Source organism: Lissotriton helveticus, chromosome 5_1 (assembly GCF_964261635.1).
Source record: "Lissotriton helveticus chromosome 5_1, aLisHel1.1, whole genome shotgun sequence".
Classification (NCBI taxonomy): domain Eukaryota; kingdom Metazoa; phylum Chordata; class Amphibia; order Caudata; family Salamandridae; genus Lissotriton; species Lissotriton helveticus.
The window spans coordinates 1,000,136,266-1,000,163,007 of record NC_136065.1 but is presented as its reverse complement, the minus strand read 5'-3'; the positions used below and the strand labels follow the sequence as shown (position 1 = coordinate 1,000,163,007).

The 26,742-nt window shown below is 43.0% G+C and overlaps 1 protein-coding gene across 1 annotated transcript in view; it reads left to right on the top strand.

The window, feature by feature from the left end:
• PTPRE (protein tyrosine phosphatase receptor type E) overlaps positions 1-26,742 on the top strand; it is a 566,294-nt gene that overhangs the window by 88,099 nt on the left and 451,453 nt on the right. The window contains exon 2 of the mRNA XM_078643508.1: positions 23,622-23,737. Within this exon, the coding sequence (XP_078499634.1) occupies positions 23,626-23,737 (112 nt within the window). The 5' untranslated portion in view covers positions 23,622-23,625. The remainder of the gene's footprint in view (positions 1-23,621; positions 23,738-26,742) is intronic.

The window sequence follows — 26,742 nt, the reverse complement described above, 5'->3', positions numbered from 1 at the left end:
AATGCGGATTTAATATCGCATTTTGCCATTAGAGCCGAAGGGCCCGCAGCCACTACCAAAGACATGGCCACATCGACTGAAGAGTATGAAACAGAAGCTGCTTCATCATCAATAAAGTCATTCACAGAACTACCCTCAGGCCACGACAAGTGTTGGATAAGCCGAAATTGCCCCGGGTCTTTCTTGGGAACCACCCCAATTGGTGAAATAATTAACTCTTCCAGAGGCCAATCATCAAAAGGACCTGCCATTCTGCCTTCACACACCTCCTTGTTCAACTTCTCCTGGACTATATCCTTATGTTCATCCGCTGACTTAAGATTCTTCGACCACCTCCTCACACGAGGCCCCACATAACCCAGATGAAAACCATCCCTGAAACCAGACACCAAAAACTCTCTCAACTCAGCAGACCCATACCCGTGTAGCGCCTCAGACAAATGGAGCACATTAACCGTCGTATGAGCCTTTGGGCCCAACACCTGATGAACCTCTCCCTCCCCTGGAAGCCGGAGGTGTCTGTGAAGTGGCCTGATGTGTTGCACCCTGCTGTGACCACTGTTGCCCACCCGGAGGTCTGAGTCCCCAACATCTAGAAAGCGGGTGGCTCTTTTTCCCACACTGTGAACATTCATGTCGGAACTTACAAAACTCTCTAGTGCATGTCCCTCGATTGAAGTCCCAGCAGGTCCCAACAGTAGCCTGTGCTGATGTACCTGACCCCACCCCTCCCCGGGTGGGTCGCGCTTGAAAGGGGCGGTAAAGTAAAGGCAAACCACTGGCTGTAAAGATCGTTTTACCACTAGAAGCCGCTCCCATGGTGTGTTGCCAAAGGTCTGTGTCTAATTCCCCCCACTTCGCCTCAGGGTCCCAAGCCATACGGGCCCTAAACTCCTCATCATACTGCGCCCAAGCAAAGTCATTTCTAGTGATTTGAGCTTTACGAATCACATCCATGTATTTGAACAACGAAACGCAGCGCTCAGGAAACTTCTCACAGTATACACTGGCGTATATTAAAAACGCCGCCGTCCAATTTTCGATGGTCAAGGGGACTTTAGGGCGCTTAGCCAATTCGTATTCCTCTTCCTTGGAACCCTCTTTAGCACGTACTTCCCTATGTAACAACTTTAAGAGTTCCACAAATTCACCATTCCAAATTTTCTCCTTAGTGCTCAACATTAGATGAGCTCCCGACGGCTTAGTGACGCCCATATAGGGCAACTTCTTGATTTTCAACTCCTTACTATGTACAACCTTACCTGTGTCAGTTCCGACAGTAGAAGTCCCACTGTCAACCTTAGCCGCCACCCCCTTGTCAACCCCATCGGTACCAACACCCTGGTCTTTAACATAGCGACCCTTGTGTAACCTACCCCCAGACCCCGTGGAGACTAAATCTTCCCCAGACCCCACAGACACCATTTGAACCTGAGGCTGCACATTCTCACCTGGACGTAACAAAGGAGGCTGACTTGGCTCCGTTCTCCACTCCACATGGGAAACATCATCCGCCGTTCGAGGAGCCCTCACTGAGGGGCCGAGCGCTCGTGGCCTGGACCGTTCAGCTCTCCCACGCACCACCGGTGCCTGTAAAGAACTAAGAGACACATGAGACTGCCCCCCCTTAGACACAGTATCCCGCACTTCGCCCTCCTCAGGGCTATCTTCATCATAGTCAAGAATTAACGAGTCATCCAACTGAGAGGGGGCAGGCAACACCACTTCCTTCCGGACCCCTTCAAGGGTCAGTGAACGATCACGGGCCTTACCAACCCTGACATGAGAGCGAGGCGGGGAGGCAGACTGTACCCGCCTGTATGCCCCACCATTATTACCAATCTCAACACCTGTCACCGGCAACAAAGTGTGAGGACCCTGTGGAGCAAAAGCAGTCGCGCCGGACCTGCTCCTGGAAACCGCGCTGTAATCCCTCGGTGGAGCCAGGGAGATCGCACGTGGCCTACTGAAACCGGCTGCGCCGACATCCCTCGTTGGGGCCACTGAGGTCGCGCTTAACCTGCTTGTAGTGGCCACGACGGGATCCCTCGTTGTGACGGGACGTGCCGCGCAAGGCTCCACCCTCTTTTCACCTTGGCGCAAATGGGCTGCGTTCCGCCCTACCAAGTCCGCTGCTCCAGACCGCTCCCTATCCTGAAAAGAAAAAGGCCGGACTGATGTGCCAGGGCTAAAACCACCTAAATATCCAGCAGCTGGGCGCACGACTCTCGCCGCCTTGTCCAAACCCCGTCTACCATCCTGAAAATCCACTGAAACAGGCCTCTTATTCTTAAGGACCTCACACAAACGGGGTGGAGGGGGGGAAGGGGAACAAACCTCCTCCTCACTGCTACATTCCTGCATAGCCTGAACTATAGCCGACGCTGGACCCTGCACTTGAGCACCCAGAGCCACGCCAACCTGTTGCGTTCCCTCCAAAATAGTCGGCGCCCTGTTCTGACCACCAACCTGTAAACCCGAGAATTGCACAACACCAGACCGCATACCCTCTGCACCCCGAGTCTCAGCCTCGCCAAACTGACCAGCCTCACGCAGCCCTTCCGCCCAAGAGGGAAAAATATCCAAACCCCCCCAAGACCGAATCCTAACCCCCTGGGGGGCCTCACACACAGACCCCAACACATAATCAGAACCTACCACCCCCTTATCTGCCACAGAACCAAAAGGAACCTGAGGAAGAACAAATACCTCCCCACCTGAACCTGATTGCAAAAAGGGCGAAACATCCTGCCCACCAATCTGCGCCCACTCTCCTTCACCCACTGAACCACTTCACACAGACACAATTTCCCTCCCCACAGATGGAGGAGAAAACAATAATGGGCTAAAGGGGGCCCCAGAAAAACCAGCCACACCAGCTCCCTCTAATGAAGAACCAGCCTCCCGAGCAGATGAAAATGAAACTCTCTGTGGATGAGGGGGGGTTAATATAAAACCCCCCCTTGGCAACCCCTGTGTTTGGAACAAATCCTGAGAAGGAACAACCCGCCCAAGGGCCCCTGCACCAAGCCCCTTTTCCAGGGCCAGCGGCCCGCGCTCCAATGAGGCCTCCACCCCTCCCCCCGCAGCGACGTCACTAACCGCCACTGCAGAGGTCGAGGCGGCGCGCCGAGTGCCCCCACGCTGGACAGATGCCCTGCGACCCTGTTGTGAGGGAGCAGAAGCCGCTCGCTCTCTAAAGGAGGACACCGGCAACTGAACGGGCTCCGCCTGTATGCCGTCCCCCACCGCCAACGCACCCGCATCAAAGGCGCCTGACCCGTCGAGCTCTGAGAGCCCCGAGCCCCTCCCACGCTGCGCTTTAACCGCCGGGGCCGCTCTGCGAGTACGCGAGCGGCCCCTTTCACTTACCCCATCATTACGGCGACGTTTGGGAGACAAACACGCCGCTACCACGGCCGACACTCCCGCTGACGCACGTCGCGGAGGCCGCTGCTGTTCCACCTGCCTCTCCCCGATGACTAAATCCAGGCGGCCCGCCTCGCTCAGGAGGCGGATCGCCTCCAAAACACGGTAATCTTCCGCTGCCATACTAAAAGACGACGCTACAAGAAAAAACCTACCCTGACAAAAAACTCGCTATGCTAACACCCGGCCACCAGGTCACCTAAGCCTAAAATGGTGGCCGGGGGGAGGAGCCCAAGCCCCTTATAGGCTGGGCTCCTTCGCAACCAAAAAATAGCCCAAAACTAGCCCAAACCCCTGGCCTGCTTCAAAATGGCCCCCACCCGACCCTCCCAAACAGCCCGGGGGGGGGGACCTCCCAGGGGTCGGCTGCCCCCCCCAAGCCCCCCTTGTATTTGTCAGACATCGGGCCCGCTAGACACACTACCTTTGTTTTTTTCTTGTTTATCTCCACCCCTGCAAATCAAAGTAGTGTATCAGGTTGTTAATAACTCTTTGCAACCCAATCGGGGTTTGGCTCACGACCACTATGTCATCTGCATATTGCAGGTACTCTATAGGCTCGTTTGCCAGTTTCGGTGGATGCCTGTTTTCTTTTGGCAGGTGGGTGTGTAAATCAGCGAGATACACGTTGAATAAACTCGGAGCTGAAACACATCTCTGTTTCAGGCCACTATATGTGCTCATCTTGGATGACACTCTGCTACCGTCTCCAAGCTTCAGCCTGGCCCAGGTATCACTATGTAGGGCTACTATGGTGTCGATTCGTTTTTGTGGAGGGCCCCATGCTTTGAGTTTATCCCATAGTCGTTCTCGTGGGACTCTGTCGAAGGCAGATTTTAAGTCGATGTAACATGCAAAGAGGCCGGATTTTTTTCTTATGACTTTTTTTGTTAGTATTGTCAGTGATGCCAAGTTTGTGCTTGTACCCATTCCGAGCAGAATACAGATGCATAAAGTTTTGCCTCAACATCGATCAGGGCAATGAGCCTATAATTACCAGGCTCAATTCTACTTCCATTTTTGTAAATTGGGTGAAATATGTTCCATTTCCAAGAGTTTGGGATTTTGTTATCGCTGTATAGGTGATTAAAGAGCGGCGTGAGATAGTTGGCAGAGAAGTCAGGATCTTGTTTAAAAAGGGCATTTTTGAGGCCATTTGACCCTGCTGCTCCTTCTGTTTTCATTTTTTTATGATTGCTATTAGTTGTTTTATGTTGGTTAGAATATTTGGACCATGAGAGTTCAGTTCTTGTTGGTCAGCTGCCGATTGTTCTTGTACCTGGATAGGGGGGCATATATTGTTTGCACTGTACTTTTCCTCCTGCTGTGGTACCGAGTCGGTTTCCTCCTTCTTGGTCTTGTCGTTTTGTATATAGGTATACAGGTTGTGAATATGTCGTGACCATGCAATCTCACTTATTCCAGCATTTTGTTGCACTCCTGTTCCCTTTGTTAAATTGTTTAATATCCCCCGGAATTCTCTACTATTAGGCAGTTTGCTAGCACATAGTAGTTTCAGCCAGAGGGTTTCAATATACACATTTTTTGCCTCCCTACAATTGTCTTTGTATTTCTTTCTCATTTCTATTACTTTACTGTTGTCTGTGAATCTTCCTGTTCTTGCAGCTAGGGCCTTGGTTCTTACCTCCCTAGCTAATTTCCTTGTTATACCATGTTAGTTTTGCCTCAACATCGATCAGGGCAATGTGCCTGTAATTACCAGGCTCAATTCTACTTCCATTTTTGTAAATTGGGTGAAATATGTTCCCTTTCCAAGAGTTTGGGATTTTGTTATCGCTGTATAGGTGATTAAAGAGCGGCGTGAGATAGTTGGCAGAGAAGTCAGGATCTTGTTTAAAAAGGGCATTTTTTGAGGCCATTTGACCCTGCTGCTCCTTCTGTTTTAATTTTTTTTATGATTGCTATTAGTTGTTTTATGTTGGTTAAAATATTTGGACCGTGAGAGATCAGTTCTTATTGGTCAGCTGCCGATTTTCTTGTCCCTGGATAGGGGGCATATATTGTTTGCACTGTACTTTTCCTCCTGCTGTGGTACCGAGTCGGTTTCCTCCTTCTTGGTCTTGTCGTTTTGCATATAGGTATTCAGGTTGTGAATATGTCATGACCATGCAATCTCACTTATTCCAGCATTTTGTTGCACTCCTGTTCCCTTTGTTAAATTGTTTAAAATCCCCCAGAATTCTCTGCTATTAGGCAGTTTGCTAGCACATAGTAGTTTCAGCCAGAGGGTTTCAAAATATACATCTTTTTTGCCACCCTACAATTATCTTTGTATTTCTTTCTCATTTCTATTACTTTACTGTTGTCTGTGAATCTTCCTGTTCTTGCAGCTAGGGCCTTGGTTCTTACCTCCCTAGCTAATTTCCTTTTCAGATCGCGCAGCTGTATGTTATACCATGGTTCTTTTTTGTTCTTTGTGTCCTTTGGTGAGCTGATATTACTGGAAATTTGATTAATAAAAACTTTCCTAGATTCTCCCAATTTTGAACCAACAATTGGGTGTTTTGCGGTCCGATGCTGCTTACAAATTTTTGCACGGTGTCCATAATTAAGTTGATGTTTGTTCCACAACACTTTAATTTCCTTAGGTTATGTGTTACTGGCATTTCGATTAAAGCTGCTGTGTTCCTTTTGTGAGGCAATTCGATCTTTATTGGCAGTTCTTGTGGGAGGTGGTCGCTTTCCGGGCGGGGAAGGATGGGAAATAAATCGACTAAATGGAAAAGTTCCTTACTGACTATTGTATAGTCAATTATCAATTGTTTTTTCCCACACAAGAATGTGATGCTAGCCGGTTTGTCCCCCTTAGTGTTTCCGTTCAAGATGGTCAAACCCAGATTTTCCAGTTTTTGTTTTAGATCGGTTGCCACTGGCTCATTTTGACGCTATTTTATTGTTTGAGTTGCTCTTTATTAGATTGGTGTTAAAATCGCCTGAAATTATCAGCTCGCAGTTTTGGTGAGTGATTTGCAATGCCTTTAGCAGGTTTATCAAGCAAGACAGTCTGTCCTTCTTCTGATTTTTGTCGAGGTGAATGTATATATTTACTTGTCTCGTGGTTACAGCTTTGATTCCTGTCCTTGTTTTATTTGTTTCAATGTTAGCCTTTGCCTGTTTTATTAATTTTGTTTCCAAGTTTTGTTGTTTTAGTGTTTTACTTTTTTCTTTTTCAAGTGATATTGATTCCTTTCAATTTAGAAATTGGGGCTTTCCGTGATGTTTTGGGATTTGGCCCTGGGCTGCACGGGTCTGCTGTGGTTGTTTTATAACAGTGGTTAATAATTGTATGATTTGTCTGTTGAATAAATCTCTGATATATTTGTCTTTTTTCCACAGCGGCATTGTGCCTGGCTTTCCGAGCACGTGTTTGTTGTCTTTTTGTTTGCATGCTGCTAGATGGACTGTGTATGGACTTTTGTTGATGAACATTTGGCTTTTTTCCTGTACCTTTTATGCCCGCTACTTCCATTTCTTTTATGCTGCCATCATGCTGAATGTTGTGCGTCTTCTTTACTGATCCCGCTTTATATTTTTTATCATCTCTTTGTTCTATCGTGATTCTATGTTTTCTGATGGTTTGACTGCTTGTAAGATTTCTGTAAGGATTTCAGGAAGAGACACCAGTTTATCTATTATCTGTCTGCAACCCCAATTTAAATTTGAAAATGGAGGATCGCCACCCAGAGCAACGTTTTTATTTCCTTTTGTGATTTGTGCTGTTATTAAGTCCAAGTTTGTGTGTATATGTACCGCTATCAAGTTCATTAGGTCGATCTGTACTTCTAGTTTATCAGATTGGAAATTTAACACATCTATGGCTTGCTGTAATGTTCTTAGCAGTGTGTCACTCCATGTAGTTGTGTGAGTTGTTTGCATCAAGATCCCTGAAATTGGTTCTATACCGCTGACTGACGAGATCGTAATTGGGGGTGAGAGTGGTTTTAGGCTTTCTGTTGATGAGGCATTGTTGTTTTTTCCCACCCACTGGTCCTGACTGGCAGGTGGTTTTATTGGTGTGGAGGCGGCCCCCCATTGCTCCCCTACTTGCCATTCTGGGCGTGAATCTACTTCTAGGATTATCCCTTCTTTGTTTATGTGGGTATCCTCTTGTGGTTGTGTATTTAGATCCAACGCTTGAATAAGATCTGCGTATTTTGATATGGAAAAAAGAACTATTCCATTAGTCTGTTTGTATTTTATCTCGGTAACCGGGTAGACCAGAACCTCCTTTTTTGCCGTGGGTCTTTCCTCTGTCCCCTGCCCCTTCCTTGACTAAGTCAGTAGGATCCTTGGGCAAATGAACCTGAGCTGTTATGACTATTCTCACTGTTTTTACGTGTTCCACTTCAAGTTCCGCCGCACAAGTACTTTCTCCTTGGCCCAATTTTCTTCAATTTGGGGGGCTTTCGTTTTGTCGGGATGGAATTACTTGTTGTGCTTGTGGGTTTTGGGTTTCCCATGTCTGAGGACTTGCTTTTCCTGATGTTTCTGGAATAATAGGACTTGGCAAACCAGGGCCCACGTCCGGGGAGGCGTAGATTGTGGCCATTTGATCCTTTAAAAAGAAAACCCGCTGATTTTCGTTTTTTCCCCCAAATTTAATACTAAATACATTTGGAAATAGGGGTGCCCAATATCCTTAAGAGTATATGCAAGTTGTCAAATAATGAATTTAGAGGGTACTCCACTTTTTTAAGCAGATCACTACCTGCAGGATGGCCAGGAGGACCTATTCTCTTTTGTCAGACCTTCAGCCAGTACTGCTTATAAAAATCTGCTCTTAATAAACTGAAGACAACATAGAAATATAACAGAGAACCGAATTGTAAGCATATATTTATACAGTGTGCAGCGCTAGCTGTACTAAGGAGCAGTCCTATCTATTTTCTCATTACACAGTCACCAACTTCACAAGTAGGTGGATTGAAGCATATAATGTCTTGATTTTCTAAAACATCTGCATGAAACTACAGCCTTCCCTATGCGCTTAAGGTCCCACATTCCATAGTTATTAACCAACAACCTGTCACCTGGTCAGACCATTACATGATCAGGTTTTCCATCTTGCTTAAAACTGTTCATGGAAAACCAATGAAAGCAGGCTCTAGACCTCGATGCAATTGGATATCAATTACCTCTACTAGCTTTCATGAGGTCAGTTCTGCCCCGCTGCTCCCTATCTCATTTTGATGTGGACACTGCTTTGTCTGTTTATCGTGATTCCCTGACCATCGCTTTATATCGAATTGCTCCTTTTAAAAAAAAAATTATTTACTTCTTCTAGACATCCAGCTCCGTGGTACTTGGATACTTTACGTCAAGAGAAATCGGCCTTTGAATGCCTTCTGCGTAGATGACGTCTCATTAAATCCTTCAAGGACAAATCAGAATATCGGTCCAGGCTTAGAGTCTATCACAATATAAGTAGGGCAGCACGGGAAGCAAATTTAGCCTCCACAATTGTTAATGCAGGAAATTCCAACAAAGAGTTATATAAAGCGCGAAGTAACTTTGTGAAACCCTGGGCCTGCGTCTCTACTACTGTGGCCTCACAAGAGTTGTGTAACAACTAAGCTGACTTTTTTGAAGATAAAACTGAGACAATATATAATTATTTCTCTGTCATTCCTGACTCGCCTGAGAACGAGTAGGGCAGTAATCATCTACATCCCTCAGCTATGGCTAGCCTGTGTGACTGAACTCTGCTTGGAAGACCATGTGGTGGATTTGCTTCTGGTTCTCCACAGGACCCTTGCCCTCCTATGACAACTGCTAGTTGGTAGTAAAAAATCTTGGCATGAGGTTGACTCAATCTCTTTCTATGATGCTTTGCTACCATGAGGCTTTTTAAAAGAAAACTTCTATGGCTTCCAGATACTGCTAGGAAGGCTCTTGTCCAGGCTCTCATCACCAGTTATATATACGCACAAAACCCTTTTATTTCAAAAGGGGAGGGAAGAGGAGGCTACTGGGCAGTCAGGCTAAGCTGGCCTCCAATTAACATGTATCACACAACAAGAAGCTACCCTGACCAAGTGTCTGATTCCTAGTGAAGGATGAGGCACACTAGGCTGATTACTTATGTGGTGTTGGGCATCTCAAAAAAATGTAAGGACTGTCATCAGACACCTCCAGGTGTCATGCTTCATCATCAGCAGTCCTCGCTCTTTAAATACCGCGTTTGATAAAGAGCGGGCATCCACCTGGAGACAGGGAGGCACTTCTATAACTAAGTGAGGGCCCGTGCTGAGAAAGTGAGTGAATGATATCTAAAAATCGATGCAAAATACTGCTTGAAAACTTTAATAGCGCAGAATGTGCTCGGTATTAAAACTAATAGTGGTGACTTGGGGGGTTAGTATCCCATCCCCATCAGTGTTGCCAACATGTTTCTGCCGTAGTGGCCAGGAGGGTCCATGGCATTCATCAGGGCGTGAGAGAAAAAGGCTCCTATCTTGTCTCTAAGAGGCAAAGATGAATCCATTTGAGTAGGTTGACCTTGGTCCAACTCTACTATGAAACTTCAGAAAACTCCAGATTATGGGTAGGGATGTCCCATGGGAAAGGAGGATTTGAGGGACCCCTGTAGTCACACTTGCCTCAAGGTGCGTCTCTCATGGTGCTCCTATGATCCGTCTTCGTTGCTCGCTGTGGGGAAGCAACGAGGACGGATCATAGGAGCACCACGAGGGATGCACCTTGAGGCAAGTGTGACTACAAGGGTCCCACAAATAATAATAATAAACTTATCTCCCACCCCAAGGAGCGCTAAAAGCCTAAACAGGAGGGCAATTCAAGCGAATCAAATGCCTTAGTCACGTCCAAAAGCACCATGGCTGCCCGAGGCCAGGGTCAATGGTACACAAGAGGGTAAATAAGGTGTGCAGGTTATGGGCCATAGAACTGCCAGGTACAAACCTGGACTGGTCAGAGGACTACGATGCTCAGCAGGAGCAGGAGCAGAAGGAGCCACAAGACTTTTCAGTTTTGCTAAGATTTTATTATCTGTGTTTATCATGGATAGGGGTTTATATGATTTGCAGCGCTGATGTTCCTTATCTGGTTTTATTATAGTGACAATCAAACCTTCCCTGAGGAATAGGGGGTGCTCACCAGACGTCAGTGATACTTCATGCACTTTTAGGAGATGCAGAACAAGAATCGGGGAATACTCTTTATAGAAGGTGGCCTAAGGGCAATCCAGGCCGGGGGGCCTTGTCAACAAGCAACCTGTTGATAATCTGGATAACCTCCTCCTCAGTGAAAGGATCATCAAAAAACTGCCTGTGTCCTTCCTGAATCCAAAGCAGCTGCACTGATTCCAAGTAGGAATCAAGGTCAGGGGTCGAGGACTGCGTAGATGTGTATAAATCTGAGTAGAAGGTGGCATCACGTGCTGTATAACCTCCATCCCAACATACACAGCTTGCTGTTTGTCTACCAACTCAACTATGAAATCGCCAGCCCAGGGTTTGCAAAGAAGATTAGTGAGGGTCCTGCCTGCCCTGTCACCCTATCCATATCACCTCATGCGGGCCTCCCTTCCCAAATAGTGTGTATCTCTAGGTGCTGCTTCGTCATACTCCAAGAGTTTACTGCGCATAGACACTAACATGGCTTCACTACAAGTGTTAAAGTACTGGAATTCTAAATCCTGGATCTAGTTTCACCAGCTCTCCGCGCAAGGCCCTAAGCATGCCTGCCTGCTTCGCTATACAGACCTCTTGCATTGCCGCATTAAAGGCGTCCCACACCATAAATCGAGAGGAGACAGACTGTGCGTTATGCTCATAGTATTCAATTATAGCTGAGCACACTTCACTGCGTAACTCCTGATCGCGAAGGACGCCAGCTGCTAAACACCAGGAGAATGCACGTGCGACCTACTCCAGGGATGTCATTTTTAATAGGACTGGGGCATGATCGCACACCGTCTTTGGGAGGTGTAGGATAATTGAGGTCCAAACATCTGCATCTATAGTCGCCTGCGAGTAGTGACCATGTGTTTTGTGCGGATGCTATACATTAACCCTCAATGCTGTCTGCATGGCGAAACCGCCTTAAATCAGTGAGGTCATTGCCAGTCTTAATAGCGCACTTATTGTGCAGCAGCATTCGGGTGTGGGCAACGCTAGTCACTAGATCTGTCTATGCTAGTTCCCAGTATAACATTGAAATCTCCGTACCAGAGATTCGCTCCTGGCTCAACCTCCCCACATACCTCCGCAAAAAAGCAAAGAATTGGGGTCATACACTGATAATATTGTAAATGGGTGGCCCTGCAGCGTGCTTGCCAAAATAACATAGTGTCCCTGCCTGTCGCACCAAGCCCAGCCTCATGTTTCATGGCACTCCCTACGGATCAGCACAGCCTCTCTTCATGCATAGTTTGAGTAGTGTGCCCCATGCCGCTTGGTTATCCAGCCTGCGCGCAAGGGCATCTGAGTGTCCTCTGTAAGATGCAGCTCTTGTAGTGGACAAATATCAACACTATGCTGCTGTAAGTATGCCAACACATGTTGTCTCTTTCGCCTCTCATTGAAACTCCATATATTTCAGGTTACACATTTAATCAGTGACATTAAGGACTATAAATATGAGAGGACATGCAAGCACATAGTTGCTGAATGCCAATCTGGTAAGTAAATGTGAGTGGGCACGTGAGTAATTGTGTTGCTGAGTTGAAATATGCGGTTTGTTCTCGACTAATGTGGTGTGTAATGGAAATGTATAGAGTTGAATTGTGTGGCGTGGAAGTGTGTGGCGTTGAGTGAAATTGTTCTAATTGAAAATATGTGGTATGGTGTGGAGTGCCCAAACTGAGGTAGCATGGTGGGAAAAAGAACAACAGGTTGAAATACTATCCCGAGCAATTGGCATTGGTTAAACTTATTGCAAACAGACCTCCTATCACATTTTGCGTGTTTGAAATCTTTTCTGTGGCCCATGTTTACATTTGCCTGCAGTCAGTGGCATCTAATGCAATAAACCTTTGCAATGAAACATGAGATATAACTTCCAATATGCAAACTCGGAATTACTTACTTTTTAGGGCCAATACGTCTAATGATTTTAGTGCTGTTGCACATAGCATATTTCAGCAAATGTCTACAGAATCTTTTTTCTTTGCGCACATAGGCCTTCTTTTCTTGTTTTTTTCTTGTTTTTTTTCTTTTCCCCTTACCCAACTCCTCTGTTGCTCTCCTATCTGTCCTACCCCCATTTATCCTGTCTCTCCTCATTTTTTACTTGAAACCCTGTGTGCTCAACTGCTGATCCCCGGTTCATCGCCCCTCCCTATAGCATATTGTTTTCTGAATTTTTTATCTTCGATTTACTTTTTGGAGGTCCCAGTTCCTTTAATTTGCAGAGGGGTGCTCCTTTCTATACAAGGTAATTTTATATAGTTTTTAAATTTACCGCTGTAAGATGTGATTTCACCATCTTGAAACAGCACTTTTTTAAAAAGCTGCCGCACCGGCATAAGGTATAAGTGCAAATGTGCATATGTCATGAAGCATGTCTGATGGTCTGATGATGCTTTGATTACTGGGAGTAATCCCCATTACTCTTAGTCCTTCTCGTCCTCGACCCAGTCATACATGTGTGATGACTGGGTCGAGGACGAGGGACGTAGAGGTAAAGCTTTGATTACTGGGGGTAATCCCCATTACTCTTAGTCCTACTCGTCCTCGACCCAGTCATCTCACATGTATGACTGGGTCGAGGACGAGGGACGTAGAGGTAATGTAAGCCTGCATATACATCATCAAGCTGCTTTTTGCTAATGCAGTTTAGCTTCACAAAATAGCCATTTTATTTTTTATTTCATGATGACTGGTTTGCTTCCATAGAATACAGTATGAAAATGGTCCATGAGGAACAAAAGGGTCAGGAAATATGTTACCCTTCAACCTGAGAGCACGAAACGCATGATGAAGCACAATAAAAAAAATACGGATATCTTTGCAGCTGTTTTGAAACTCAGCCTTTTCCCTGTTAAAGCGTGGATCAGTTGAATTTTAGCTTATCTATCAGATCATAAAAAACAAGGGGGCTGCAAGCTGAAAGTTTTCAAAGCATTGATAAATGTAAACATGGTTGCTGCACAGAATGAGCATGGGTGTTTGTACTAACTCTCTGCTTGGACTTCTACTCACATTTACAGTGGCAATAATCAAAAATCAAAGAGAAATTTACTTCAGTCATCAATTGTGCATGTTTAAAGAGATCTAGGGGATGACTGCTGATTAAGTCACATCACCCCAGAAGGCCCTTAACTCAGTTTCAAATAAGGAAGCTAATTTTATGAGCGATAGGGTTGTAAATGGCTCCAGATCGTATGTCAACATCGTGAAGGGTGAGACTGAAGGGTAAGTCTGCCATCTGGCAGCTCGTTTATGTAAATCAGTAGTAGGTGTTTATTTTACCCCGTCATAAAAATATAATTAAATACACACAGTATAGCGTCATGGTGATTAACGTCTTCCACTTAGCTCCAGAAGTAACCGCTGTGTCCCTTTTGACTGTTCAAACAACAGTGCCGTGGGGGTAATTGCACATCGACGAACACCAGCGCTGACAATGTCATGTGACCGAAGGATGGGCAATGGGAGAGCCAAAAGGAAGGAGGAGGGGCCATCACAGCTGTAGAGTGTGATGGCCAAACAAAGTGTTCTCTCAGTGAAATCACCAGAAAGAAAGCTAAGCACACAAATAAAGGACATTTACAGAAATGTACCAATAACAAGTCAGCATTTCTAAATGGCACATGAAACAACCAATGGCAATTGGTGAGAGTGCCAGAGCCCATAGAAGAGGCTACAACAGGTTGAGGCTCGACCTAAAAATAGTGTTCAATTACTGGGACTGCAAGACCTTTTTACTCATCCAGAAACAGCTACGTCATCAAGTAAAAGCTTGATGAAGCACATGTACTCTGATAAACTTTAAGAATTTAGATTGAGACAAGAATTTAGCAAACCTTTGGTGCAGTACCACATTGACCTTTAGGGGAGGGGTTACAGTGCTATATCATGTGGGTTAACAGTCCCCAGCATACATTTTATTTAACTCGTTTTAGATTAAATACTGTTCATTTTCTGGTTTCTTTTCCAAATTGTGGTACGTGGTTTGATAGTCTCGCTGTCTGCCCCTGTGACGTTTGTAATATCCAGAGCACTTTGCATTTTTTTGTGTGTAACTTTTATGGTGTGCAGAGGAAGCAATACCTTTTTCGAATATGGCGCGCCTTAATGCTATCTAGGGCCATACAGGCACTGTTGGTATTTGTTATATCCCTTGTTTTAGTTCTCTTTAATTTTTCTTCCCTAATGTTATACTGTACATTTAGTGTTTATGTTAAGATGTATGATCTCCAGCTTCCTCCCTCAGCTTCTCCCTTATGTCATTGTTGCTTAGCAATATTGGAATGTTTAGGCTCTAGCTGCTCAGTTGAGACTGGAGCTTGACAGAGAGAGACTCTGGCAGTTAGAGAGCTGTACTTACTCTTATGAATAAATCTACTTTAACCTACAAAGCTGATCCTGTCTTCATTGGATGCAACATAAATCTGGCGACGAGGTGGTCAAGTCAGCCCTCTTTGGACCCACATCAGACTAAAATCCTCAACTTTACTGAGATTCATCCACAACTGCCAGACTACAGTGCCCTCTCTTCAACCACTACTTCATTGGCTCCTCAACTGCTTCTTTGGACACAATATGAAGAACCAAGATGAATGAACTTCAAGAACTTAAAAGAAACTTCAAGACTCAACCAAGATAAGTCTTTACGTTTTCCTTCAACGAGTCTGCTTACTCTCATATACCTTTATCTATCTCTTCAAACTTTACCTCCAATACAGACTCACAAACATACTTAAATTTTGAACTATTTTTCAATTCCCTTGATTTACACGTACTCTTCTCCCTCCGACCCTTGTTTTCTGCTCACAAGACTTTTATTTCAAATTTGATGGCATCTTCCCATTTCAGCAACCACCCATATCCCCGTTTTGCCAAATTTGCTGTACTGATTCCCCTTTTTGCCAAATTTGCGTACTGATTTTACTTTGGCTTCAATAGCTTTTGTGCTTCAACCTGAAACCTCGAAGCGACATTTAAAACTTGTTACCAACGCCTACCGGTCCTCTTCAGAATCCTCTGACGTTTCTCCCCCAGCGCCGCTAGAATCCTCTGCACGTAGCCATCTTCTCCGCAGTCCTTCTTCCTCCTCCACGTCACTGCGGCTGTGCGCGCTGCACGCTCATCACGTTACCTTTCACGTAACATCACCGCCATCTTGACTGCAACCTAGCAACCATAAACAACCTTTCAACGTGCGATTATTTACATGCAGATCGCTCTTTTACGATTAAAAACCTACCGGTACTGTTGAACTTGCAACTCCGTTGGCTTTCATCTCTAAATACTTGCAATTCAATTATTTTCCTTTTGTCCTCACGCTGACAGGCACTGCAACTCTGTTGGCTCTCTATTTCAAATACGATCCTTTTGCCTTCACGCTGATAGGCACAGCAACTCCATTGGCTTTCGACTTTTAACACGACCTTTTGCCTTCACGCTGACAGGCACAGCAACCCTTCAGCAGGCACTGATCTGCACAGTTGTTACGTTGGTATACTTGTCACGCTGATCAACACAACAACCTCCTAGTGCATTCGCTGATGTGCACAGCTATTTCATTGGACATTTCTTCACTGCCTTCACGCTGACAGGCACAGCTAAGTTGAAATTCATTTTAATTTTTGTTCTGTAAACTGTTTAATATTTAAATTTGCTTCTCTCACTTTTGTTCATTTGCCTACTATTGTCATGACAATGCAAACTGCTATTCTTCCTCCTCCTTTCCTTCCAGAACCAGGTTGTCCTAAAATAAAATGGACCCAGTGGTATAAATCCTTCAACAGTTATGTTATAGCCATTGACGGCATCAAATTTCCTCCAGTGCGGAAAAATGCTATGCTATATAATGCTCTAGGCGCAGAGGGTCAGAGAATTTTTGATCATCAACCAAAAATTATTCGTCCACCCTCTGATGACTGGAATGAATACACAGAAGCAGTGCTCAGGTTAGAAAAACATTTTATTGATGAACCTAGCATAATTGTTGAAAGACACAAGTTTTACACTCTTAAACAAAGAGAGCATGAGAATATTGATACATTTTTGGCAGAATTAGGAGTTTTAGCAGCTTCTTGTGAATTTGAAGGGCCTATTGACCAATATTTGAGAGATCAGCTTGTTGTCAATTGTCATTCTAATGAGGTTCAAAAGAGAATTCTCTGTTGTAGAAATCCATCACTTACTGAAACTCTGGAAATTGCAAGAGGTATTGAAAGATCGGTCTCAGCTTCTAAAGAACTTAGTGATAATAAACCTTCTATTTCAGAAACAGTTAATAAAATTTCTCAACAAACTTCACAACCTTCGTCACAACGAGAAAAAGATAAAGTTTCTAATAAGACTGAATGGAAAAGATCTGATAAATCTCTTCAATGTTATAGATGTGGTTCAAAATCTCATCTTGCTAATTCCCCAACTTGCCCTGCTTTAAAAAAGCAATGCAACAATTGTAAAAAAAATTGGTCACTTTAATTCTGTTTGCAAGTTTAAAGCTAAAACTATGTGTGTTATAACGGATAATTCCACTGAAGTAAATTTAATAACTGGGGAGACATCTGTAAACAAAATTTTACTATCTGTGGATATAATTAGTTCACAACAAGATTCAGATAGTGGTGATCCCATTTGTGATATTATAATAGGGAGAGTCTCTCTCAAAGTTACAGTTGATTCTGGTTCTCCAGTTACTATTATTCCAGATGTATTTTTCTTTAAGGAATGGGTTGGGATTGATTGATTACCACCTGATATACATACTGTGGCGTTCAATGAGATTGAAATTGAAATGATGGGATATTTTCTTGATAGTATTACATTTGAAGACAGAACCATTGACACAAAAATGTATGTCTCTAAAAAAGGGTATAAAATCTTAGGTTGGAAGGACCAAGGAAAATTTAAAATGGTTTTGAGACCAGGTACTAATAATCCCAATTGTTTGGATCGCTTTGAAAATGTCAGTTCTGTTGCCCTTGATCACTCTTCTTTAGACACCATCATTTGTAAACATCAGGGTGTCTTTTCTGATAAATTAGGGTCGGTCAAAGGTTACGAACACAAGATAATACTCAAACCTGACGCAATTCCTGTAATTCATAAGGTCAGACATGTTCCTCTTAGTATTCGAGATAGACTTAAAACTCATCTTGATCAATTATGCAATGAAGGTGTAATTGAGCAGATTGATTCGTCACTGTGGATTTCACCGATTGTCGTTGCTCTTAAAAAGAATTGTGATGAAATTAGGCTCTGCATTGACCTTAGGTCTTTAAATAAGAACATTCAGATTGATTGTTTTCCTTTGCCTCGTATTCAGGACATGCTTGCTCAAATTAAGGGTACAAAAGTATTCTCTACGATAGACTTGAGAGCGGCATACCATCAAATCGGGCTGAATGATGAGTCTAAGGATCTCACCGCTTTTAACACCCCATTTGGTCCATTTAGATTCTTAAGACTACCATTTGGCCTAGCATCTGCAGCGTCTGTCTTTCAGAAATTGATGTCACAACTTTTTGGTAATGTAAAGGATGTATTAGCTTACCAAGATGACATATTGATTTCCACCAATACTGTTCAAGAACATCTGATCAAGTTAGATCAAGTTTTAAGCATTTTGAACAAACATGGCATGACTGTAAAAAAACAGAAGTGCAAGTTTTTACTCAATGAAGTGGAGTATTTAGGTCATGTCATTTCTCATGAAGGCATTAGTCCTAAAGAAGACTTGCTTAAAGCTATTCGAGAATGTGCTCAACCATCCAATAAGGACCAATTGAGGTCGTTCTTAGGGTTAAGTGAGTTTTATTCGAGATTTGTACAAAACTTTGCTTTGGTCAGTGAACCCTTAAGACTACTAACTAGGAACAAAGTCAAATATGTGTGGGGTAATGATCAAAAGTCAGCTTTTGAGAAATTAAAAGATTTGATCATTTCTGCTCCTGCACTCAAACCTTGAAATGAGGATTTATCATCTTATATTACTGTTGATGCCAGTAACACTGGTCTGGGTGCTATACTAAGTCAGTTGGACAATGGGAATGAAAATATAATTGCGTTTGCTTCTAGACAGCTTTCGTCTTCAGAAAAAAACTATAGCACCATAGAGAAGGAAGCTCTTGCGTGTGTCTGGGGTGTCAAACACTTTTCCACTTATGTATGGGGCAAAGAATTTGTACTTATCTCTGATCACAAACCTCTCATCTTCATCTGGAATGATAAAGGACTAAGGAATGCAAGTCCTAGATTAGTTCGCCTGTTTTCTAAGTTATATGATTTTAATTTCTCAATGAGACATATCCCGGGAGGAAAAAAATTTAAGGCGGATTTTTTTATCAAGATGTCCTGTGAATACCTCAGTGGATCAACCTATCCTTGATGACAAAGAGGTGGTAGTAAGTTTGGTTGATGGCCTTAAGTTAACTGAAGGGGTCATTTCTAAATCTGACTGGTTACGAGCTTCTGAGTGTGATAATTCTCAGATTCTTTTGAAAAAGTTAATATCTAATGGTTTGGCGAGAGACAGTCAAATTGACAAGAACATGATTCCTTTCTCAAAAATCAAGGACGAATTGAGCCTTGAAGACAGTCTAATCATGAGGGGGTCTTTACTTGTTCCACCAATGTCTATTAGAGACAAAGTGATTGCTTTGGCTCACAAGGGACACGGAGGAATTACCAGTACAAAGAAAAGACTAAGGTTACATTACTGGTGGCCGAGCATGGATGTTTCTGTTGAAACATTGTTGAACAACTGTGTTGAATGTTCTCATGCAGAGAAATCTTTACGCACGGTCAATTCTCCTTTGTCTCCAGTGAAATTCCCTGAAAACCCCTGGGTGAAACTTGGTATCGATTTTTTGGGACCAATTGGCGGTTTAAAGCAAGGTTTCAGGTTTATCTTAACTGTGGTGGACTATCACTCTAAATGGGTGTCTTTCAAATTTATGAAGGATCCCAATACTGAAAATGTGATCAGTTTTTTGACCAAGTTATTTAGATCAGAAGGTATCCCTAGCTACATTGTTTCAGACAATGGTGTGCAATTTGTTTCACACAACATGAGTAACTTTTTAAACAATTATGGAATACAACATTTAACTACTGCTTTATACAGTCCACAAGGTAATGGCTTAGTGGAAAGGGTGAACCGCATTTTGAAAGATTCTGTCCAACTTGCTATCTCTTCTGGACAAAACATCCAAGATGTTGTGAGTGATAGGATGTGGTCATATAATAACACTCCTCACTCAACCACAGGCATCACTCCGTTTGCCATGTTGCGTGGGAGGGAATCCTTTAATGAATTGTCTCCTGAATGGGTGGTCAGTAAAACTAGGTCTGGAGGAAGTTCTTTTGATTTGGATGCTGTTAAGGATAGGGTCGAGAATTCTCAAATCAGGTCCAAGATCAGGTATGATGAGAGTAAACATGTCAAGGATGAATGCTTTTCTTTTGGTGATAAGGTCAGAATAAGGAGACCAGGCAAAGTTAGAGGGTCACGATTTTATCCTGAGACTACCATTGTCAAACATGGTAAGCATTCTGTCATGGTTTCAGGTGGGAGATGGTGGAGTAACAGACGTATTGCTAAAATTACTGGTGGTAGGTCTGTCCCTCCTTCTGATCCTGGTATGCTTTCACATTCTGTTGAGGGTTCTTATAATACAGTTTCGAATGTTCCTTTTTGTTTTTCAGGTACACTTCCTGTAAGTAATGATTTAACTGTTCCTGATGATGTTTCGGATGGTCCTGAGCTTGTCTCGAATGACTCTTCTAGTAGGGTCAGTTGCAGGCTGAGAACTACTCCAAAATATCTGGATGATTATGTGACTTATTTTTTTGTTTTACAGTTGAGGAGGTGTGTTATATCACTTGTTTTAGTTCTCTTTAGTTTTTCTTCCCTAATGTTATACTGTACATTTAGTGTTTATGTTAAGATGTATGATCTCCAGCTTCCTCCCTCAGCTTCTCCCTTATGTCATTGTTGCTTAGCAATATTGGAATGTTTAGGCTCTAGCTGCTCAGTTGAGACTGGAGCTTGACAGAGAAACACTCTGGCAGTTAGAGAGCTGTACTTACTCTTATGAATAAATCTACTTTAACCTACAAAGCTGATCCTGTCTTCATTGGATGCAACAGTATTACAACAGCTAGCCTCAGAAAAAACCTGCTTGGCCGTAACTAACTTTGTTTTACAAGCCATAAAGATAAGGAAACTGCATGAGTCCATAGCACCTTGATTATGGATCTTAAGTCCATATTTAATCATTTTGTGCATGGGGCTTTTAAGATTTTGTTTTTAATCTTTCTCTGTTAAATGCACTGAATGCTTCAAGAAAGTGGGCAGGATATTTGAACGCCCTGAGCACTTTTTACTTTATAAGTGTTATTTATCCTACGGCAGGGTAATGAGATTCCTTCTATTATTGTATGTTGTCAGGATAATATGTATCAGTTAAGCATTTGTTCAGCATTAATAGCTTTGTAAGATAATTTTATCCCAGGCATGGTGATATAAGTTTTTTTAGTCGAAGACATAAGGCACTGTCTTTTTAATCTGCTATAGTCTTCATGATCTGAATGTTATAATCAATTGTTTGTTTAAGTATATTTCTCGTTCTCTTTTGTTTTTTTAATGCAATTTGTGTAAATTATTTGTGCTTTTATTGCTATTATTTAAGCTGAATAAAGATATTCTGACTGACTGTCTGTCTGACTTTAACAATTCAAAGGCTTTCTTTTTTAGCTGAGCTATTCATCCTAACCAAGATTTCCACCCCTTAACTATGACAATAACCCAGTTGGATAACACCTAACCCAAAATGCGTCTCCAAATCTGAAGTCAATGCATTTAAGATCACCTACCCTCAGAATCTCTCAAAATCCTCGATGACAAACTTTAAACACAAGATCCTGCCAGAATTTCCAGAAACCCTATTTGCATACCAATACTATTGCTTTTAGAAAGGAACCCTCAAACCGACCTCTTCCTCTTCATGCACAATACTGACCTTCGGTTCCGCTGTTTACAAAAGAATCTGAATGTCTCCTCATTCACAAACATTCCCTTTGGACGCAAATGTGTATCACCCTGTCGCCTATACTGTAATATTTTTATTTCCATCTTTAACAATGGGAAAATAATGTTCTAAGATAATGATACAATCTTGGCCCTGGTCGACCCTCTCTTTCCTTCTCTTAGACCTCCGTCCTCTAACTCATGACTGTCCCCACCGGACAATAAGCCACAAACTCTGCTCAGACCCCCTTCAATTCCTACTCAGGCATTCTACTAGCCAAATCACTTCACCCCAACTCATTCACTCCCCGGCCTCCCCGTCACTGACAATAATCGCCTTCCTTTGGAGATCAGCTACTCCAAACCTCTCACCCTGCTCCACCATTAAAAAAGACCTTCAACATCTTATCTTCAAATCAACAGCTTTCCCCCCATCACCCACAAGTTATCCGATGTATGCCCTGTCCCATATCCTTTTGTCTACCCACCCTCTCCTCCTTCCTCTCACCCCATATTCCATTTTTTGGTTATCACTATGCCCTGCTCCTGGCCTAATCTCCAAATCTCTACCAATCTTACTCCTCCCACCCTCTGACCCCTCTCCTGTCGTTTCCCCCCGCATTTGGAAATTTCTCCCCCCTTCTAGTGAGGCAAGAGCTTAACTTTAAACTGCCTGCACCACACACAAAGCCTTGCGTTCGTGGTTGCCCATCTACCTTACTGAAAAATTGAATATTTCAAGTTCAAAACAGGGTTCAAGAAATGCACAATCCCTTCACCATTAAACAAGAATTATACATGAACCAATCATTTTCGGAAAGCGTAACAACAATATGGAAATCCCTTCATCCAACCCTCTGTATGACCAGATGCCATGTTACCTTTAAAATGAATGTAAAGCTCTTTTCTTTGATGGGCATTCAGGCTGGATCTATGATCTCTTGCTCACTCTTGAATGTCTGTTTTCACTTTTCCTGTGTTGTATCTGTAATGTTTTCTCACAATGATTATTGGCAATTATACTCTTGCAAAGCAGTCTAATGACCTTAGGCCATGTCCGTGGTATATGCAACCACAATGATACATACATAATTAAAAAATAAATGTACAATGTGGGTGCCAGTCTTGATTTTTCCTATCCTTGTCAACCATGTCTTGCATAACGGACAGGGAAAAAGAGGTGACTGTTGTCTTGCCCCAGGACAGTTGGTACTGTGGCCTGGTGACCCTTTGGTGATGGTGCACCAGGTATGAGGTTTACAGCAGAATGTTCACCGGTGTAGACCTTGTGCTTCCCCTAAATGTAAATAGACTGGAGGAACTGGGTTTGGCTGGCTGAGAGCACTGCAGCTTTATGGTGGTTCCCGCTCTCTATCAAACTTTAAATGAGATCTATGCACTGAAGTTCCATTCAAAGGGTGTGTGTGAGGAAACAGCAGGATTTACGTTGTTACAACGCATGCTTTTACCACGCATGCCCTTACAACGCAAGTTTTACAACGCAAGCCATTACAACGCATTGCTTTGGGGGGTGCTGTATAGTGAATAGTTTAATTTACTATTCCAACTCCAGTCCCCGTGGATAGTAGGGAAGGTGTTGGATAGTAAATTAAAACTATTCCCTATCCTAGAGCACCCCCCATTGCAATGCGCTGTAATGGTTTTCGTTGTAAAACCTGCGTTGTAAAGGCACTGCGTGGTAAAAGTTGCGTCGTAAAGGATGTTTCCCGAAACAGCAGGTTAGCAGTTGTAGCTTTGGAATGTTCAAGTGCACTGCCTATGTGTGACACTGACTTCTTTAGGTCACTGCCTTCTGTTTAAAATATATTTAAAAGTTAAAACAAGCTCATGCTCTAGAATTTGGGGTTGAATACATGTGGAAAACAAAATTAAAGAATGTGTTTTTAAAATTTTTTAAAACTGTTTGAATCTGACACTGTTAAATCATTTTGAATGTAATTAATAAAATGTATCTCTATAATGTATTTTGATTGCCTTTACAGAAACATGACGGAACACTACTTTTCACCTCTACTTTTGTGCATTGGTTTCCTTAAACTTCCAAAGGCAGTAAAAGCAGATGAAAATGTGACAGCATCCTCATATGCAAGCAACAGAAGTAAGAACTGATTTATTTCTACCTACATAGAATTGCATTAACCCCTTTATTCATGTTTTCTCTACACAATACCATATGCTAGAAGCATCATTAAAGTACTGAACCTTTTTGCAGACATTGCTGATCATCGATCATAGTTAATGCTAACTTTTATAACTGATTAACCCACTTTGATTACAATACTAGGTAAACCTCTCCTAAATATGAGCATGCTAGGCTGTGGTGGGGATTTTTATATGATCTGTAACTTGGTTCTCACAAATCCGAAAAAACAGACATGCAAAGTTAAACCTGATACTGTAAGAAATGCCTGGCTCACCCTTGGTAATTTGGAACAAGTAGCAAGGCCTTTCTTAGAGAAAAAACATATGGTATATGTGAAACATGTAGGCAAGAAGCAATACAGTTAATGGTCTCAAGCCAATTTAGTTAAAACGTATAAAAACGAAATTAAAAATGTACAATTGAAAAGATGAACAATTGCTAGGGATCATAAGTTACAGGGATAACAAAAACAACCTATAGCAAAGCCATTAGAAAATGCTCTCACTGCTGTTGTACAGGAAATGCAGAAATATTTGAAATGTTAAAATATCTTCCATGCAATTCACCACGATCTAGGCACCTCAGTGTATGAATTTGGGTTGTAGTTGGTGGTGGGACCCAGTGAAAGTGTTTGATTTAATCTTAGAAAATGTCTGCAGCGTTGATGTATTGAGTTCTTGAATATGTAGCTAGAGATAGAGCCACAAGGTTAGGTTCTTTCTTTAAGCGCTCCAGCTCTACCTTCAAATCCTCCCTCAGAAAGGTTCAAAAGGGAAAAAAGTTAAATGGAGCTAAGGTATATGTGTCTTTTTTCATGTAGGATTGGCCAGCGGTCATGTTCCTTCCTATAAATGTTGAAACCGCTTCTACCATGAAGGAAAATCCTCAAACTTGAAGGATTGTTTCCTGCTTCTTCAGTCCATTTTTTCTAGATGCTTGAGGGTTCCTACAACAAATGTCATGCTCAAACTGGCCTACTATAATGTTTGCTGGTATGCAATTTCTTCCCCTCTCTCTCTCCCTCTCTCTCTCTCTGCATCTTCTGTACACTTTAGCCACAGGAAGGAAGTTACAAATGCACAAGTAGGCCTCAGGGTTGTAATACCCATGTGTATCAGCAGCAGGCTGCACCACTGGTCCGGGAGCACATTGTTTGAGCCAAGGTTCAAGACAGATAAATCTCTACAATACTCTGGTTGGCAGTATTGACCTATTCAGAACACAAGGCAGGACAGATTTTTTCCTATTCAGTTCCAAGCAGATTCTTTTCTTGGAGGGAGGGTGGGGGGGTGGGCGGTGTAAAGGAAAGTTTTAAAAGAAATATCAGTCAGTATTGGTAATTAGGACTAACCAGATCTTACAAAATTCATAGTGTCCCCTCTCATAGAACAGCAGCAGGAAATCACATTTCTTTTTCGGTGTATGTGCCTTGTGGCAGCCAAACTACCCTACAGTTTCATGCAGACTGCTCTCTCCTGAGTTTCTATTTAAGCAAGGAACAAGAGCTACCCATATGTCCATGTGACCTGGGTATAGCTAGTCAGCCAATAGACAATGTTCACAAGGAACTCATTTGAACAATAGATGTGAAAGATAAGGTAAGGTGTGTTACTTTCTTTTTACAAAATTCGAGTTTGTAGTTAGAATGGGGAGTTATGTCCTTCTAACTCTGTTATTATATTAGATAAATATAGAATCAATCAAAGTTTTAAACTTGAAGTCCACAAACAATGAATTTCTCTCAAGCCCACTTCAGACGAACATGGGCGTAGCTTTTATTTTGCAAACAACAATCATAAGAAAAAAAAGAGTTAAGCTATTACTGTGTATTCACACTATATACAAGATAAAAAGTGATACAAGTGACTTTCGTGCCCCAGGATAGTGACCAAAACCAACAGTGACATATTATACAGTGACTACCAAAAAGAAGCAGTTGGTTACTGCAATAAACTGGGAGGTCCCTTGTGAAATCAATTTATCAATTCCCTCGATAGGGATTTTTTCCTCTGGTGTCCTAGGACTCTCCCTTTTAAAAGTCGATGACTTTTCAACCCTCTTGCATTATGGGGTCTCTTCAGGACAAGGGATTCTGGGGACTGCAATGGGACAATTAATTAAAATGACAAAGGCTTAAAGTAAGCAGTGGAAAGGATGATAACCTTAAGTGGGCTTACCCCAGGCAATGATATTGGCCAAAGGTTTTAAATTAGGCTGTCTTGATGTTGATGGTCAAGGGTTGGTGAACATGTCGTGGGGCAGGCAGGCTCAGGCAAGGAATCTGTTAAGTATAGCGTGCAATGTTGTTCGGTCTCAACAGGGAATCAGCTAAGTTAATGTAGGGCACTGGTCACCCTACCAATTGATACGGGCACTGGTCACCCTATCTTAGTAGTTTAACAACCTAGTGCTGTAAACAGGCAAGAGGAAGGGTGTTGGACTTGGCCCATTTTTTCCCAAAGTTTTTCGCTTTTCACCCCCCTATTTTACGATGTCTCCCCCATGGTAGAGAAATGTATAGGCCATGTGTAGTGTGAGATGCCCTAGTAAATGTAATGCAATGGTGTGCGCACTGGTTAACCCCCATTATAAGAATGTACCCTGGTAACATGCTGCGTTTAAAATGGATGTCATGGCTGTGTGTGGTGCCACCTGACTGTGGTGGATTAGCATTCTAGTTGTTTGGTTCCCAACCATCCCGCTTCTGGAGGGAAAGCCTTGCACCTCGGGTGCTCTACTCCTCCCCCTGAGCCAATTAGAACCAGTTCCCCAGATGCTTCTAGAAGCTTCTGGCACTGTCTGGGAGGTGCGGTTTGGGGCGTATAAGTAGGGGGGTTGTGCCACCATGTGCTCTGACAGAGCAGGTACATGAACGTGAGGGGACCTGCTGCCAGGGGGTACCACCACTTGGGCCTGTGTGCTGGACCCTGCACCCAACTGGAACCCCTCTGCTATCCACA